Raw genomic sequence first — 18,770 nt, forward strand, 5'->3', positions numbered from 1 at the left:
CTTAAAAGGATACGATCTGTTCCTGGGAATAGGGTTCGACCTGTCAGAAGCTCAGCCATTATACAGCCAACAGACCAGATATCGACTGAAAAAGTAAAAACATAGACAAATAAAGCTTGTGTCTGCAATTAGTGAAAACAAGCAGTACTCAATGCCAAGTAGCAGCCACAAAAGCAAACGAAAAAAATAAAAAAAAGAGATAAAATCCTGTGATTCCAACATGTTGTTACTCCTCCTTTATAAATCACTTGGGAGATCACATCTAGAAAATGGGATCCAGTTTTGGGCTCCACATGTTACAAAGGATATTCAGAAGTTTGAGTCAGTTCAAAAGGCGGCATCTACATTATTACAAGGGATGGAAGGCCTCTCATATGATGAGAAGTTGGGCTTGTTTAGCTTAGAAGAAAGACGTCATAGAGGGGATCTCATTTATATGTGTAAATACATGTGTTCAATACAAAAAGACTGGTGCATGTCATTCCTTCCAGGGCCATACAAAGGCTTTTGGAAGCTTAGCAGCAATTTTTCAAATTTGCATGAAAATTTTCAAAATATTATTCTGGGACCTTTATAATGGAAACCTCCCATAAATTACGGTATACCATTCAAATACGGAACACCTCAAACACGAGGGTAGGCATGGCAAAGCACCCTAAGAGAGAGTTAACGTGTTGCATTTCAGTTTACAGTGCGCAACAGCTGTGATGGCAGATCAACGTAGTCTTTAGTCAAAGCCGACAGACCAATCACGATTCAGAATGACATCAGATACTATTTTTCTCTCCCGTTTCAAAGCAAGTGTGTTTCAGTGGAGCTTCAAATTTGTGTGCATTTTTTGTTACCCTACATCAGTTTGTGTGAGTTCAAAGTTTTTGGAGCAGAAACTCTCCAAAGAAAACTTGGTCTTTAAAACCCTGATGGTTTTTGGAGAGGTTCTGTTCCAAAAAAAGCCTGAATAAAAAAAAAAACTTCAGTGTGAACACACTTTTATGCCCATATCACTATTCAGACTTCATTCCTGATTTTGGCATACATGTTTTTTTCCTGTGCCAGATCACCTGTAATTACCTAATGTTGTGCATGGATGTTATGATTTTTTTCTTCATCAGCCATACGAGATCACTAATCAGAGATCAGATTTCCAGATAAGCTGTGTTTAATTTTTTTCTGTTATATCAAAACTATAAAAAGCAAGTTTATTTAGTTAGGTTGTGCTGAAACATAGTTAGGGTATGTGCACACATTGCGGATTTGGCTGTGGATCTGCAGCAGTTTTCCATGTGTTGTACAGTACCATGTAAACCTATGGAAAACAAAATCCGCAGTGCACATGCTGCAGAAAATACCGCACGGAAACGCTGGGGTTTATTTTCCGCAGCATGTCAATTCTTTGTGCGGATTCTGCAGCGGTTTACATCTGCTCCTCAATAGGAACCCGCAGTAAATCAGCAGTAAATCCGCAGTACGTTTTACCTGCGGATTTTGCAAAGAGTGTGGAAAAATCTGCACACGAATCTGCAACGTGTGCACTTTGCCTTAGATTCCGCTGCATAGTGTGGGCTTAGTTACATAAACATACATATATCCATAAAGTATTAAATAAATATTTGGTGTGACCACCCATTGCCTTCAAACAGCATCAGTTTTTCTAGGTACATTTGTACAAACTCAGGGATTTTGTAGGATTACAGTCAGACGTATAAGAAACCATTTATATCAAACAGGTGATAATGATCAGAATTTTCATATGCATGTTGAAACAACATCATAAATTGAAATAGGAACAGCTAAACAGCAGTGCAGAAAGCTTAAAAATGGTTACGAAACAGCCAAACTCAGCTACGAAGCTAAAGTTGTGGAAGACGGTATATAACTTGTGATATGAAACTATGGCAAGACTGAGCACAGCAACAATATATAAGGAAGTTATACTGCATCAGCAAGGTTTCTCCCAAAAAAGTACATCAAAGCAGACAAGATGTGCTGTTCAATCTCTTTTGAAGAAGTACCAAAAAATGGGCAACATTTAAGACCGTAAAATGCAGTGGCAGCCAAGGAAGCTTGGTCTAGCAGATATAGGATACATCAGGCTTACTTCTCTTTGAAATCAGATGTCTAACAATGTCATCAGCTCAGAACTGGCAACAACAAGAGAGAACCAGCTACACTCATCTACTGATAGTAGAAATATGGCATCTGATTGACTCAAAAATGTATATTCTGCAGTAGGACAAGGACACCAAATATACAGCCAATGTCGTTAAGATGACTTTCTATAAGCGGAAGATATTTGAGTCCTGGAAGTGATGATTTAGACCCCACACAGCAAAGATTTCATCATCAAATGTTCGGGATTGCATGAAGAAAAAAATGCTATGTGCTACATCCACAAAACATGTGGGGTTAGTTCACAAACATGTTTGGAACTACCTCTCAGCCGAGTTCTTTTAAAAACTGTGTTGATACGATGTTGAAGGCAAAATGGAAAAATGTTTAGAATTGAGAGTCCTCAGTGGTTGATACCTTTTAATGGCTAACTAAAAAGATGGTAACAAATTGCAAGCTTTCGAGACTACTCAGATCCCTTCATCAGGCAAACTACGAGACTGGAGTAGTCTCGAAAGCTTGCAATTTGTTACCATCTTTTCAGTTAGCCATTAAAAGGTATCAATCACTGAGGACTCTCAATTCTAAATATTTTTCTATCTACTGGCTAACACGGTACCAAGATATATATCTTTCCTGAAGGCAAAATGGTCAGACCTAATATGTATTAATTTAGATTTAGGTTCAGTTCATTCACTTTATTTTTATAAATTAACAAAATGCAAAATGTAACACATTAACTGTTGAAGAGCCATCTGCATCAATCACCAAACAAGTGACGCCAAATGGAACCCCACCTGAAAGCCCCAAGTTCATGTGCAGCTCAACAATGTTGGAATTGCAGGAAAGTGTGACATTTTTTTTAAAGAAAACTTGTCATGTCAAGAAATGCCGCTACATTGAAATCCTGGCATCTGTGTGGAAATTCCCGTTACTCCTCTGGCTTTCAGTCAGAGACATGGCTAGCGTGGCTTTAGTCACTGCTCAAAATACGCTAAGCATAAAGGAGTTCCGATAGCTGCTATTGTGCAGTCGTCGGCGGTGCCATCTTGCTGGAGAAGAAAAAAAAAATTTTCCGCATCCAAGATGGATAGCTACTACTGCTGCGCAGGCACGGCAGAGACATTTTCAAGTAGATCTTTTTTTTGTACTTGATCAATAACATTAAGATCAGTGATTAATAGGACACTAAACATGCGATGATGCTGCAGCACAGGTGCCACGGCTGGTACCTGCCTGCCTCAGTATGTACAGGTATTCATTATGCAAACTAGGGGGCAGGTCAGTGAGGGATCAGTGACCTGTCAGCAGTCTTCATTATGAATACCTAATGAGAGCACCACATGAAGACCCCCCCACAGGCCGCCTTAGAGCCATAGAATATCATTAACTCAAAACTAAAAATAAGGATTAAACAACAACCACAGGACAGATTTCATCAAGCAAGATATTATTTTAATCAGTGTAACGGCACCGACCTGACACTGTGCACAATCCTGCCGACAGGTTCCCTTTAAGTAGAAGCATGTAATGGTGATTTCCTCATCTCCAAAATTTATTGAAACAAAATAATGTCAATGTTTCAATAATTTGTCATGTGGCCTTGAGCATCAATTACAGCTTGACAACAACGTCTCATGCTGTTCACAAGTTGAGATAATGTCTGCTGAGGCATGGCATACAACTGTTCTTGAAGGGTGGCCCTCATGTCATTGAGGCTTTAGGGTACAGAGTTACGAGTATCTACAGATATGCTCAAAAGTTTACATACCCCTGCAGAATTTTTGCTTTCTTGGCCTTTTTTTCAGAGAATATGAATGATAACACCAAAACTTTTTCTCCACTCATGGTTAGTGGTTGGGTGAAGCCATTTATTGTCAAACTACTCTGTTTTCTCTTTCTAAATCATAATGACAACCCAAAACATGGAAATGTCCCTGATCAAAAGTTCACATACCCCATTTCTTAATGCCGTGTATTGCCCCCTCTAACATCAAGCTTGAAGTCAGGTTCTTTATTTTCTCAGATGGTAAAGCTGCCCACTCTTCTTGGCAAAAAGACTCCAGTTCCTGTAAGTTCTTGGGCTGTCTAGCATGACCTGCGAGCTTGAGATCTCCCTAGAGTGGCTCAATTATATTATTATTTATTTATATAGCACCATTAATTCCATGGTGCTGCACATGAGAAAGGGGTTACATACAGGGTTATAGAATGATATTGAGGTCAGGAGACCGAGATGGCCACTCCAGAACCTTCACTTTGTTCTGCTGTAGCCAATGACATGTCGACTTGGCCTTGTGTTTTGGACCATTGTCATATTGGGACATTCAAGCTGAAGAGTGCAAATGTGCCTCAAGTATTTGCTGATAAAATGCTACATTCATCTTTCCTTCAACTTTTACCAAGTTTCCTGTGCCTTTGTAGCTCACACATCCCCAAACATCAGTGATCCACCTCAGTGCAGTTATTGTGCATCTTGAATCAGTCACACCGCTAGTTTTCAGAGAGTCCTGTATTTCAGTTGATGTTATTTGTGGTTTTTCTTTGCATCCCGAGCAATTTTCCTGGCAGTTGTGGATGACATTTTTGTTGGTCTACCTGACCATGGTTTTGTTTTAACAGAGCCCCTGATTTTCCATTTGTTAATCACAGTTTGAACGCTGCTGACTGGCATTATCATTATCTGTTCTAACCATGGAATATGCATGATTTCTTAAAAAAACGGAATCTGTGGCCGGATTCCATCATTTCATCTCATGTTTCATCTGGTTTTCGCCGGAACCGTCGCTGGGTGTTTTGTCACCGGAGAGAAAAAACGCTCCTCTGTACGTTTTCTCTGGCCGCTGGAAAACACATTTTGGACGGATCCGGCGTAAAACGAATGAAATAAAATTCTCAGTATATGTATTTGACAAAGTTGAGTGCCCCCAGAGGAAAAAAAAAATTCCTGTAGATAGACTGAATAGAAAAATAGATGGATAGGATAGATTCCCTGCGGTAACCTTTTCCCTGGCATTTTCCCAAGGTGCAGAGGTTACCTCAGGTCTGGCTGTGAGGAAGCGCAGGCGCAGTGAAGTCACCACTTGTTACGGAGCCTGCGCCCGCTGCTTCTCATTCATTCCCCAGTAGTTTACAGCCGGGAGCAAATCGCTTTAGCAGCGCTCCCGGTTGTAAACTTTATCTCCCCCAGATATGGATTACTGTGTGGGACACTCATTATATTGGACAATGTCGGACCAGGGAGTATTTGAGTTGGTTTATTATTTTTATTACAGGAGATCGATGGCTTCGCTTGGATTACCTGAATAATAAAATGGTAAAACTGTGTGCTGTTTTATTTCATTAAAGGACTTTATTCTGGTTGTGTCTTTATTTACATGTAACAACTATAGGATTAGTAATGGATAGGTGTTTTATAGATGCTTCTCCATTACTAAGCCGTAAATTAACTCCACAAATATTACCCCGCTTGCCACCGCTACAGGGCAAGTGGGAAGAGCCGGGCAAAGCGCCAGAATTGTCGCATCTAATAGATGCGCCTTTTCTGGGCGGCTGTGGGCTGCTATTTTTAGGCTAGGGAGGCCTATATCAGTGGCCCCTTACCAGCCTGAGAATACCAGCCCCCAGCTGTGAGCTTTAGCAAGGCTGGTTGTCAAAAATGGGGGGGCACCAAGCTGTTTTTTTCAATTATTTATTTAAATCATTTAAAAAAAGCGTGGGGACCCTCTATTTTTGATAATTAGCCTTGCTGAAGCTGACAGCTCGGAGTTTTGTCTGGCTGGTTATCAAAAATAAGGGGGGCACCCACACCGTTTTATTTTTTATTTTTATTTATAGCGCAGGAGCGGCAGATGAAAACTCACATTCGCTGCTCCTGCTCTCACTGAAAATAGCGGCTGTAGGTGTCAGATGATGGGAGCAGTTACATAGTTACATAGTTATTAACCCCTTCACCCCCGGAGCTTTTTCCGTTTTTTCGTTTTTCGCTCCCCTCCTTCCCAGAGCCGTAACTTTTTTATTTTTCCGTCAATATGGCCATGTGAGGGCTTATTTTTTGCTGGACGAGATGTACTTTTGAACGATATCATTGGTTTTACTATGCCGTGTAACAGAAAACGGGAAAAAAAATTCCAAGTGTGATGAAATTGCAAAAAAAGTGCGATCTCACACTTGTTTTTTGTTTGGCTTTTTTGCGAGGTTCACCAAATGCTAAAACTAACCTGCCATTATGATTCTCCAGGTCATTACGAGTTCATAGACACCTAACATGTCTAGGTTATTTTTTATCTAGGTGGTGGAAAAAAATTCCAAAGTTTGCTTTAAAAAAAAAATAAAAAAAAAATAAATTTGCGCGATTTTCCGATACCCGGAGCGTCTCTAATTTTCTGGGGTCAGGTGAGGGCTTATTTTTTGCATGCCAAGCTGGCGTTTTTAATGATACCATTTTGGTGTAAATACGTTCTTTTGATCGCCCATTATTGCATTTTAATGCAATGTCGCGGCGACCAAAAATCGTAATTTTGGCGTTTTGATTTTTTTTCTCGCTACGCCATTTAGCGGTCAGTTTAATCCTTTGTTTTTATTGATAGATCGGGCGATTCTGAACACGGCGATACCAAATATGTGTATGGCATTAACATCATTTTGTGATCACTGTTCTGGCCTGTTGGTTAATATTAGGTCTAGCAGTGCCCCCCTCCTTGTTGGGTCCTGAACCAGTTGTGAAAGTTAATTGTCTCTCATAGTTGTCAAAAACCGATTACCTTTGCTGGAACTGCAGGTTTCTGTTCCCCAATCTATTTCAGGGTAGTTGAAGTCCCCCATAACAATTACGTCTCCTTGAGTCGCAGCTTCATCTATTTGCTTTATGAGGATATTCTCCATTGCTTCCATTATTTTTGGAGATTTATAACAAACCCCTATCAGTAATTTATTATTTTTCCCTCTCCCCTTATCTCCACCCACAGGGACTCTACATTTTCATTAGTTTCACCTATATTATCACGCAGGATGGGTTTTAAGGAAGATTTTACATATAGACACACACCTCCCCCTCGCTTATCTGTACGGTCATTTCTGAACAGACTGTAGCCCTGCAAGTTAACAGCCCAGTCATGGCTCTCATCCAGCCATGTTTCAGATATCCCCACCATGTCATAATTATTCTCCAACAACATTAATTCTAATTCGGCCATTTTGTTGGCGAGGCTTCTGGCATTAGTATACATGCACTTGATGTTACTCTCTGTACCTCTATTCTTTCTTAAATTACTAACTGTTCTAACCCCACCCCCCATGCCACCGCCACCCCCAACTTCCTTATTTGTGCCCAGGTCTCTATCTGCACTATCTTCCCCTCCAATAAATTGAATACCCTCCCCCCAATCCCTAGTTTAAACACTCCTCCAACCTTCTAGCCATTTTCTCCCCCAGCACAGCTGCACCTTCCCCATTGAGGTGCAGCCCGTCCCTAGCGTAGAGCCTGTAGCCAACTGAGAAGTCGGCCCAGTTCTGCAGGAACCCAAACCCCTCCTTCCTACACCAATTCTTGAGCCACTTATTAACCTCCCTAATCTCCCGTTGCCTCTCTGGCGTGGCACGTGGTACAGGCAGTATTTCGGAAAATACCACGTTGGAGGTCCTTGCTTTCAGCTTGCAGCCTAATTCCCTGAAATCATTTTTAAGGACCTTCCACCTACCTCTAACTTTGTCATTTGTGCCAATTTGCACCATGACTGCTGGGTCCTCACCAGCCCCTCCCAGTAATCTGTCCACCTGATCAGCGATGTGTCGGGACTCAAGCGCCAGGTAGGCAGCACACCGATCGACGATCCCTGTCTTTGTGACAGATTGCCCTATCTGTTCCCCTAATAATTGAGTCTCCCACTACCAGCACCTGTCTGGCCTGCCCTGCTCTCCTATTTCCCTCCTTACTGGAGCAGTCACTCCTCCGGCTTTCAGAGGACATGCCTTGCTGTAGCAGTGCTACCCCTGTACTGGCCCCCTTCTCATCTGCCAACTTAGCAAACTTATTGGGGTGTGCCAGATCAGGACTAGCCTCCCTGGCACTCTTCCCTCTACCCGGCCTTCTAACTGTCACCCAGCTAACTGCCACACTGTCCTGCAGCTCCATCCTACCATCCCCCTCCTCATCTATCCCATTGAGCGTCTGCTCTGTGAGCAGAAGACTCCTCTCCATATTGTCTATGGATCTCAGTGTTGCCAGCTGCACATTTAGATTCAGAATGTGGGCTTCCAAATGCGCAACGTGCTCACATCTCGCACAGCAGTATGCACCCTCGACCGGCTGATCAAGGATTGCATACATGTGGCAAGATGTGCCCTGGATGGCATTAACAATAGTGGGGCACATTTCCTAATGGGAATGGCACCAGATAAAAGCGTTAAATAAAAATAAATAAAGTATTAATAAAATACAGACAGCAATTCCTCCCTTGGAAACTCCCCGAATCCAAAGTCACACTTACCGCCGTTCACACTTACACTCAGGTCACACTCGCTAAGCTGAAGCTTTAGGCTATGTGCACACGTAGGAAATGTGGTGCAGAGTTTTCTGCACTAAATCTGCATCTCCTGGCAGAATCCGCAGGTGCGTTTTTTATGCAGTTTTTGTACAGATTTTACCACTGTGGATTTCTATTAATGGAGGGGTGCAGAAACGCTGCAGAACTGCACAAAAGAAGTGACATGCACTATAGCTACTCCCAATTCAGCAACTCACACCAATTCACACAGGTATTTGTTAAAGGCTTTCCAAATACCTCTTCACTGAATCACAAGTCACGCTTACCGCCGTTCACACTTACGCTCAGTTCACACTCGCTAAGCTGAAGATTTAAAGATTTTTTTTTTTCTTCCCCTCTGCAGCAGTCCACCTTGCTGTTCAATGCACTTCCAAAAAACAAAAACAGTAGTCCAATCAGATGACACCAGTGACCAAAGGTAAAGTTTATACCTCCGATCACAGCTGAGAGCTCCCGCTGTCTTCTGACAGCGTGGGAGCCGCGGCTCTGACCAGCGGGGATGATTTCCCCGCCAATCAGAAGCGGTGTTTCCCGCGATGTCATGCATATGACAGCGTGTCAAACACTGTAATGTCGGGCCCCCATTCAAGTGAATGGAGATCGGGTCCGCTCTGCTGGATGACAGGCTGCATGGACGCATCGTGCAGCCTGCCATCTAGATGTAACAGAGCAGAGTGTGACGTCACATCTGGCTGTCCTTGACTTTTCTGCAGCAAATAAGCTGCAAGAAAAGTCAGCCTGCATATTTGCAAAGTTTTTTCACCATCTATTCAAGTCAATGGGTGGAAAACGCTGAAAAAACGCTGAATGAAGTGACCTGCTCTATGTCCAAAAAACGCAGTAAAGCACAAAATACTGATGACACAAAAAACCAATGTGTGTGCATGAGATTTCTGAAATCTCATAGGCTTTGCTGGTAATGTAAAAAGCAGCATTAAAAAAAACACGCAGCAAAAAATGCCCTATGTGAACTTACTCCAAGTCAATGTTTTAGAAAATTAAAAAGCAATATGGGTTGTAATGTTTATAGGGTATTTGGTACAGATTCTGTGATATACATCACGTCCACAAGGTGGTGGTACTGAGCTATACAACTATTTATATTATTAAAGGGAACCTGTCAGCAAGATTGTGCACAGTAACCAGTGCTCTGCTTAGGTATTTATCTGTATGACTTCTGACAGGTCACTCTACATCAATGTTCCCCAAGTTCGGTCCTCAAGAGCCACCAACGGGTTATGTTTTCAGGATTTCCTTAATATTGCCCAGGTGAGAATTCCATCATCTAGACAGGCAACAATTCCATCACCTGGGCCATACTAAGGAAATCCTGAAAACACGACCTGTTGGTGGCTCTTAAGGACTGGAGTTGGGGGAACACTGCTTTACAAAATGAAGCGGCGGCACCTGCGCTGCAGCACGATCGCATATGTAATGAATTATATACACATTTGCTTGATGTAAGCCTGAAGTTCCTAAAAAAAAATAAATCTGTTTGAAAATGGCACCGGCCGTGCCTGCGCAGTAGCAGCTCTCTAGTCATCTTGCTAGAGAACAAAAAAAAAAAATGTCCTCCTCCAAGATGGTGCCACTGCAGCAGCAGCTATCGGTGATCACGCACGCCGCGGAGGAGGAATTTTTTTTGTGCTCTCTAGCAATATGGCGCCACCGGCACCTGCGAAGTATCAGCTATCGGATCACCGATAAGCTGCTACTGCGCAGGCGCGGCCAGTGCCATTTTCAAACAGATTTTTATTTTTTTTTTAAGAAACTTCAGGATTGCATCAAGCAAGTGTGTACATAATTCATTACATACGCGATCATGCTGCAGCGCAGGTGCCGCCGCACCACATGAAGACCCCCCCACAGGCCATCCAGGAGCACGAGAATCTCATTAACTCAAAACTGAAAATAAGAGATTAAATAACCCCAAGACGAAATTAGTCAACCCAGGTATCATTGTAATCAGTATAACGGCGCCAACCTGACACTGTGTGTAGGTTACTGAGCACAATCCTGCTGATAGGTTCCCTTTAAGTATGGATTACAAATCAGACTACAGAAATAGAGGTTCAAGGAGGAATTGCTGAACTTTTTTATCTGATATGTTTAGTGTTCAGAAGTGATACATTTTGTGTAAATTGCTTACAAGGGTCACAGAAATATGCACACAACTATCTTCAGCAACCTAAAGATGACATAGAATCCATATCAACTTAGAAAAAGGGTATTCCTTGATCTAGCAGGTTTACAGACTGAAGCCAGTAGTAGTGAAAGCTTAGAATAAATGATATTAAAATAAATGACATACCTGTCTGATTATAATGCATCCAGTTTAGCATGATTTCTGGTGCCCGATACCACCTTGTGGCAACATAGCCGGTCATTTCCTCATCTGTGTGCCGAGCCAAACCAAAGTCAAGGATCTATGAAAATAATAACATAGTAGAGATGGGTCTTTGAAATTATATTTAAAAACTTCATGACAGTCAAGGGAACTTTGATGAATATTTTCTCTCTCAAACTAATGGTAAACATGTACAGGTGCCATCATGCGGAGTAAATGCATACCTTAATTGAAGAAATCAGTTTTAGGCTATGTTCACATGTTGCATTTTTGCAGCATTTTTTTTTCTCCAAGTAAAGCCTGCTCTCTTGGCAATAAAGAAGCCGCTTATAAAAAACAGGTTTTGCTGCATTTCTCACTCCATATTTCAGGCCTCTTGTGCATGCCTGCCCCTCCCAAAAAAAAACCATGAAGCGACTTTTTGAGTTTTGAGTTAACCCCTCCCCTGGAATATAACTAATGTGCACTTTGGCCAGGCTCGGTGGAAAGGAGTCGTACACTATACAAAGATAAAATCTCTCATTGACGGAAAATTATAGCACATAGAAGAAACAAGTCAAGGGCAAACTTCCTTATTTTCATGCAAACTAAAGCAATTTGAGAACAGCCTGAAGAACCTCTCATGGGCTCTACCAATTACCCCATACTAAGGTTATGTGCCCACGTTGCCGATTCATGTGCGGATTTTTCCAAACCGTTTTTGTAAAATCAGCAGGTAAAACGCACTGCGTTTTACCTGCGGATTCCTATTAAGGAGCAGGTGTAAAACGCTGCAGAATCTACACAAAGAATTGACATACTGCGGAGAATAAACCACAGCGTTTCCGTGCGGTATTTTCCATAGCATGGGCACCGCGGATTTGGTTTTCCATATGTTTACATGGTACTGTAAACTGCAGCCAAATCCGCAACGTGTGCACATACCCTAAGAGGGATCCTGCTGCAGAATTTTGTGTTGGGTCTTAACCCCTTCCCGACCTTTGACGCATACGCTGCGTCATGAAAGTCTGTGCCAATCCGACCTATGACGCAGCGTATGCGTCATGGAATGATCGCGTCCCTGCAGATCGGGTGAAGGGGTTAACTCCCATTTTACCCGATCTGCAGAGACAGGGGGAGTGGTGCTTCAGCCCAGGGGGGGTGGCTTCACCCCCCCCCGTGGCTACGATCGCTCTGATTGGCTGTTGAAAGTGAAACTGCCAATCAGAGCGATTTGTAATATTTCACCTAAAAAAATGGTGAAATATTACAATCCAGCCATGGCCGATGCTGCAATATCATCGGCCATGGCTGGAAATACTTAAGTGACCCCCCCCACACCCACCGATCGCCCCCCCAGTCCTCCGTTATGGGGTCCAATCCCCTCCGTCCGCCTGCCGGCTCCCCCGTCCTCCTGTCCGCTCCCTCCTTGTTTGAATTCACCCCCCCTGTGGTCCGATCACCCCCCCTGTGCTCCAATCCACCCCCCCACCACCCCTTCATACTTACCGATCCTCCCGGTGTCCGTACGTCTCCTCGCTGGGCGCCGTCATCTTCCAATATGGCGGGCGCATGCTCAGTGCGCCCGCCGAAATCTGCCAGCCGGCAGATTCCTTACAAGTACATTTTGATCGCTGTGGTAGGTTCTATCACAGCGATCAAAATAAAAAAAATAATAAATACCCCCCCCCTTTATCACCCCCATAGGTAGGGAGAATAATAAAATAAAGAAAATATTTAGTTATTTTTTTTCGTTTTCCACTAGGGTTAGGGTTAGAACTAGGGTTAGGGTTAGAACTAGGGGTAGGGTTAGGGGTAGGGTTAGGGTTACGGGTAGGGTTAGGGTTATGGCATGTGCGGATTTGGCTGCGGATCCGCAGCGGATTGGCCGCGGATCCGCAGCGGATTGGCCGCGGATTTGGCTGCGGATCCGCAGCGGATTGGCCGCTGCGAATTCGTTGCAGTTTTCCATCAGGTTTACAGTACCATGTACACCTATGGAAAACCAAATCCACTGTGCCCATGGTGCGGAAAATTCCGTGCAGAAACACTGCGTTGTATTTTCTGCAGCATGTCAATTCTTTGTGCGGATTCCGCAGCGTTTTACACCTGTTCCTCAATAGGAATCCGCAGGTGAAATCCGCACAAAAAAACACTGGAAATCTGCTGTAAATCTGCAGGTAAAACGCAGTGCCTTTTACCTGCGGATTTTTCAAAAATCGTGCGGAAAAATCTCACACGAATCCGCAACGTGGGCACATAGCCTTAGGGTTAGGGTTGGAATTAGAGTTAGGGTACCGTCTCACAGTGGCACTTTGATCGCTACGACGGTACAATCCGTGACGTTCCAGCGATATCCATACGATATCGCTGTGTCTGACACGCAGCAGCGATCAGGGACCCTGCTGAGAATCGTACGTCGTAGCAGATCGTTTGGAACTTTCTTTCGTCGCTGGATCTCCCGCTGTCATCGCTGGATCGTTGTGACAGCGATCCAACGATGCGCGTTCGCTTGTAACCAGGGTAAACATCGGGTTACTAAGCGCAGGGCCGCGCTTAGTACCCCGATGTTTACCGTGGTTACCAGCATAAAAGTAAAAAAAATAAAACCGTACATACTCACATTTCGGTGTCCTTCAGGTCCCTTGCCGTCTGCTTCCCGCTCTGACTGTCTGCCGGCCAGAAAGTGAGAGCACAGCACAGCAGTGACGTCACCGCTGCGCTCTGCTCTCACTGTACGGCGGCACTCAGTCAGAGCGGGAAGCAGACGGCAAGGGACCTGAAGGACACCGAAATGTGAGTATGTACGTTTTTTTTTTTTTACTTTTACGCTGGTAACCACGGTAAACATCGGGTTACTAAGCGCGGCCCTGCGCTTAGTAACCCGATGTTTACCCTGGTTACCCGGGACCTTGGCATCGTTGGTCGCTGGAGAGCGGTCTGTGTGACAGCTCCCCAGCGACCACACAACGACTTTCCAACGATCACGGCCAGGTCGTATCGCTGGTCGTGAACGTTGGTAAATCGTTATGTGAGACGGTACCCTTAGGGTTGGAATTAGGGCTAGGGTTGAAAATAGGGTTAAGATTAGGCTTGTGGTTAGGGTTAAGGATAGGGTTAGGGTTGTGTTGGGGTTACAGTTGTGGGTAGGGTTGGGATTAGGGTTAGGGTTGGATTTAGGGTTACGGGTGTGTTGGGGTTAGGGTTGTGGTTAGGGGTGTGTTGGGGTTAGGGTTGTGATTAGGGTTATGGCTACAGTTGGGATTAGGGTTAGGGGTGTGTTGGGGTTAGTGTTGAAGTTAGAATTGAGGGGTTTCCACTGTTTAGGCACATCAGGGGTCTCCAAACGCAACATGGCGCCACCATCGATTCCAGCCAATCTTGCGTTCAAAAAGTCAAATGGTGCGCCCTCCCTTCCAAGCCCCGACGTGCGCCCAAACAGTGGTTTACCCCTACATATGGGATACCAGCGTACTCAGGACAAACTGGGCAACAACTATTGGGGTCCAATTTCTCCTGTTACCCTTGCAAAAATAAAAAATTACTTGCTAAAACATAATTTTTGAGGAAAGAACAATTATTTTTTATTTTCATGGCTCTACGTTATAAACTTATGTGAAGCACTTGGGGGTTGAAAGTGCTCACCACACATCTAGATAAAATCCTTTTGGGGTCTAGTTTCCAAAATGGGGTCACTTGTGGGGTGTTTCTACTGTTTAGGCACATCAGGGGCTCTGCAAATGCAACGTGACGCCCGCAGACCATTCCATCAAAGTCTGCATTTCAAATGTCACTACTTCCCTTCCAAGCCCTGACGTGCGCCCAAACAGTGGTTTACCCCCACATATGGGGTACCAGCATACTCACAACAAACTGGGCAACAAATATTGGGGTCCAATTTCTCCTGCTACCCTTGTGGAAAAAAAATTGCTTGCTAAAACATCTTTTTTGAGGACAGAAAAATGATTTTTTATTTTCACGGCTCTGCGTTGTAAACTTCTGTGAAGCACTTGGGGGTTGAACGTGCTCACCACACATCTAGATAAGTTCTTTGGGGGGTCTAGTTTCCAAAATGGCGTCACTTAGGGGGGGTTTCTACTGTTTAGGCACATCAGGGGCTCTGCAAATGCAACGTGACGCCCGCAGACCATTCCATCAAAGTCTGCATTTCAAATGTCACTACTTCCCTTCCGAGCCCTGACATGCGCCCAAACAGTGGTTTACCCCCACATATGAGGTATCAGCGTACTCACAACAAACTGGGCAACAAATATTGGGGTCCAATTTCTCCTGTTACCCTTGTGAAAATAAACAATTGCTTGCTAAAACATCTTTTTTGAGGAAAGAAAAATGATTTTTTATTTTCACGGCTCTGCGTTGTAAACTTCTGTGAAGCACTTGGGGGTTGAACGTGCTCACCACACATCTAGATAAGTTCCTTGGGGGGTCTAGTTTCCAAAATGGGGTCACTTGTGGGGGGTTTCTACTGTTTAGGCACATCAGGGGCTCTGCAAACGTAACATGATTCCCGCAGACCATTCCATCAAAGTCTGCATTCCAAATCGTCACTACTTCCCTTCCGAGCCCCGGCATGTGCCCAAACAGTGGTTTACCCCCACATATGGGGTATCAGCGTACTCAGGACAAACTGGACAACAACTTTTGGGGTCCAATTTCTCCTGTTACCCTTGGGAAAATAAAAAATTGTGGGTTAAAAAATCATTTTTGAGGAAAGAAAAATAATTTTTTATTTTCATGGCTCTGCGTTATAAACTTCTGTGAAGCACTTGGGGGTTCAAAGTGCTCACCACACATCTAGATTAGTTCCTTGGGAGGTCTAGTTTCCAAAACGGGGTCACTTGTGCAGGAGCTCCAATGTTTAGGCACACAGGGGCTCTCCAAACGCGACATGGTGTCCGCTAATGATTGAAGCTAATTTTCCATTCAAAAAGCCAAATGGCGTGCCTTCCCTTCCGAGCCCTGCCGTGCGCCCAAACAGTGGTTTACCCCCACATATGGGGTATCATCGTACTCAGGACAAACTGGACAACAACATTTGGGGTCCAATTTCTCCTATTATCCTTGGGAAAATAAAAAACTCCGGGCTAAAAATCATTTTTGAGGAAAGAAAAATAATTTTTTTATTTTCATGGCTCTGCGTTATAAACTTCTGTGAAGCACCTGGGGGTTTTAAGTGCTCACTATGCATCTAGATTAGTTTCTTGGGGGGTCTAGTTTCCAAAATGGGGTCACTTGTAGGGGAGCTCCGATGTTTAGGCACACAGGGGCTCTCCAAACGCGACATGGTGTCCACTAACGATTGGAGCTAATTTTCCATTCAAAAAGTCAAATGGCGCGCCTTCCCTTCCGAGCCTTGCCGTGCACCCAAACAGTGGTTTACCCCCACATATGAGGTATCGGCGTACTCAGGAGAAATTGCCCAACAAATTTTAGGATCCATTTTATCCTGTTGCCCATGTGAAAATGAAAAAATTGAGGCTAAAAGAAATTTTGTGTGAAAAAAAAGTACTTTTTCATTTTTACGGATTAATTTGTGAAGCACCTGGGGGTTTAAAGTGCTCACTATGCTTCTAGATAAGTTCCTTGGGGGGTCTAGTTTCCAAAATGGGGTCACTTGTGGGGGAGCTCCAATGTTTAGGCACACGGGGGCTCTTCAAACGCAACATGGTGTCCGCTAAAGATTGGAGCCAATTTTTCATTCAAAAAGTCAAATGGCGCTCCTTCCCTTCCGAGCCCTGCCGTGCGCCCAAACAGTGGTTTACCCCCACATATGAGGTATCAGCGTACTCAGGACAAATTGGACAACAACATTCGTGGTCCAGTTTCTCCTTTTACCCTTGGGAAAATAAAAAAATTGTTGCGAAAAGATCATTTTTGTGACTAAAAAGTTAAATGTTAATTTTTCCCCTCCATGTTGCTTCTGCTGCTGTGAAACACCTGAAGGGTTAATAAACTTCTTGAATGTGGTTTTGAGCACCTTGAGGGGTGCAGTTTTTAGAATGGTGTCACTTTTGGGTATTTTCAGCCATATAGAACCCTCAAACTGACTTCAAATGTGAGGTGGTCCCTAAAAAAAATGGTTTTGTAAATTTTGTTGTAAAAATGAGAAATCACTGGTCAAATTTTAACCCTTATAACTTCCTAGCAAAATAAAAATTTGTTTCCAAAATTGTGCTGATGTAAAGTAGACATGTGGGAAATGTTATTTATTAACTATTTTGTGTCACATAACTCTCTGGTTTAACAGAATAAAAATTCAAAATGTGAAAATTGCAAAATTTTCAAATTTTTCGCCAAATTTCCGTTTTTTTCACAAATAAACTCAGAAATTATCAACCTAAATTTACCACTAACATGAAGCCCAATATGTCACGAAAAAACAATCTCAGAACCGCAAGGATCCGTTGAAGCGTTCCTGAGTTATTACCTCATAAAGGGACACTGGTCAGAATTGCAAAAAATGGCAAGGTCATTAAGGCCAAAATAGGCTGGGTCATGAAGGGGTTAAAAGAGAAGGAATGCATAAGGAATCTTGTAATTTACAAGACAAGTAAAGTGAAGATGTAGAAAAGACCGCAAAATACGTATGCAATATTATACCATGGGTAGAGCTTTTGCTTTGGTATATTTTTATTAACCACATAAGAATTGACTAAGGCAAGGAATTGTGAAGAATCAAAGAATTAGTATGGAAACTGAAATCTCTTTCCACTTCGGTCTTTGGATACAATTTTGATCAAGCGGGTTTCAGAAAGGTGGCAACTAGCAAAGAAGTAACGCACTCAAAGAACACTTAAAGGGCCACTGTCACCCCCCTCCAGCCGTTATAAACTAAAAGAGCCACCTTGTGCAGCAATAAGGCTACTTTCACACACAGCATATTTGCTGCGTATTTTTACGCGCGCGTATTTTGCTGCTGCTTTACCTGCGTTTTTTTACGCAGGCAAAAAACGCAGCTGCTTTCACACACTGCGTTTTTTGCTGCGTTTTTTGCAGCTGCGTTTTTTTCAGCATTGTGTACTGAAAATAAAGTTTGTTTGAAAAAAAAAAAAAAAGGGGAAAAAAAAAAGAGTCATTGAGGTCATTTCCTGTCTTTATGACTCGGAATACAATACACACTGGAGTTAACATCATGTCGATTCTGCCAGCTGCAATGGCCTTGAGCCAAAGACGCCTCAGCAAGCGGAACAGACATCAGCTGGGGTTTACTAACCCCACTGTCACTAACCCCAGGTTACTAGGGCAGGCGTCAGTCAGACGCCCCCCCTCGTAACCCTGTACGGTAAGGGTATGTTCACACGATCCTGATTTCAATCCTTTTTTTTTCAGGACAAAAACCGCAGCTCTTGGCAGAAAACGCAGGTGCGTTTTTGGTGCGTTTTTGATGCGGTTTTTGATGCGGTTTTTAGTGCGTTTTTTTATGCAGTTTTCTCTGCAGATTGTCTGTGTTTGACACAAATAAAGCTTTAACTGTAGTGGGGGAAAAAAAAAAAAGAAATGATGTCATTTCCTTGTCCAACCCTTTTCTTCTTCCATCCTCCATTTTGGGACTAAACACCAAAATGAGTGGACGTGTTTTGAATGACAGCGCTCCGCAGAGTGCTGAGCGTAGGCCAGATCACAGCCCGCGGATCCAGCTCTATCCAGCTATTTAAGTCTACGTTCACATTTGCGGTCTGCGCCGCAGCGTCGGGCGCCGCATGCGTCATGCGCGCCTATATTTAACATGGGGACGCATGGACATGCGTCGCACTTGCGTTTTGCGCCGC

General features: G+C 43.5%; 1 protein-coding gene across 2 annotated transcripts in view; it reads right to left on the bottom strand.

The window, feature by feature from the left end:
• LOC143815790 (mitogen-activated protein kinase 14) overlaps positions 1-18,770 on the bottom strand; it is a 109,208-nt gene that overhangs the window by 43,595 nt on the left and 46,843 nt on the right. For both annotated transcript variants that reach the window (XM_077295389.1, XM_077295388.1), the window contains exons 7-8: positions 10,966-11,080; positions 14-85 (exon numbers count right to left, since the gene is read on the bottom strand). In XM_077295389.1, coding sequence (XP_077151504.1) covers positions 14-85; positions 10,966-11,080 — 187 coding nt within the window. The remainder of the gene's footprint in view (positions 1-13; positions 86-10,965; positions 11,081-18,770) is intronic.

The sequence above is a fragment of the Ranitomeya variabilis genome, chromosome 3 (genome assembly GCF_051348905.1).
Source record: "Ranitomeya variabilis isolate aRanVar5 chromosome 3, aRanVar5.hap1, whole genome shotgun sequence".
Classification (NCBI taxonomy): domain Eukaryota; kingdom Metazoa; phylum Chordata; class Amphibia; order Anura; family Dendrobatidae; genus Ranitomeya; species Ranitomeya variabilis.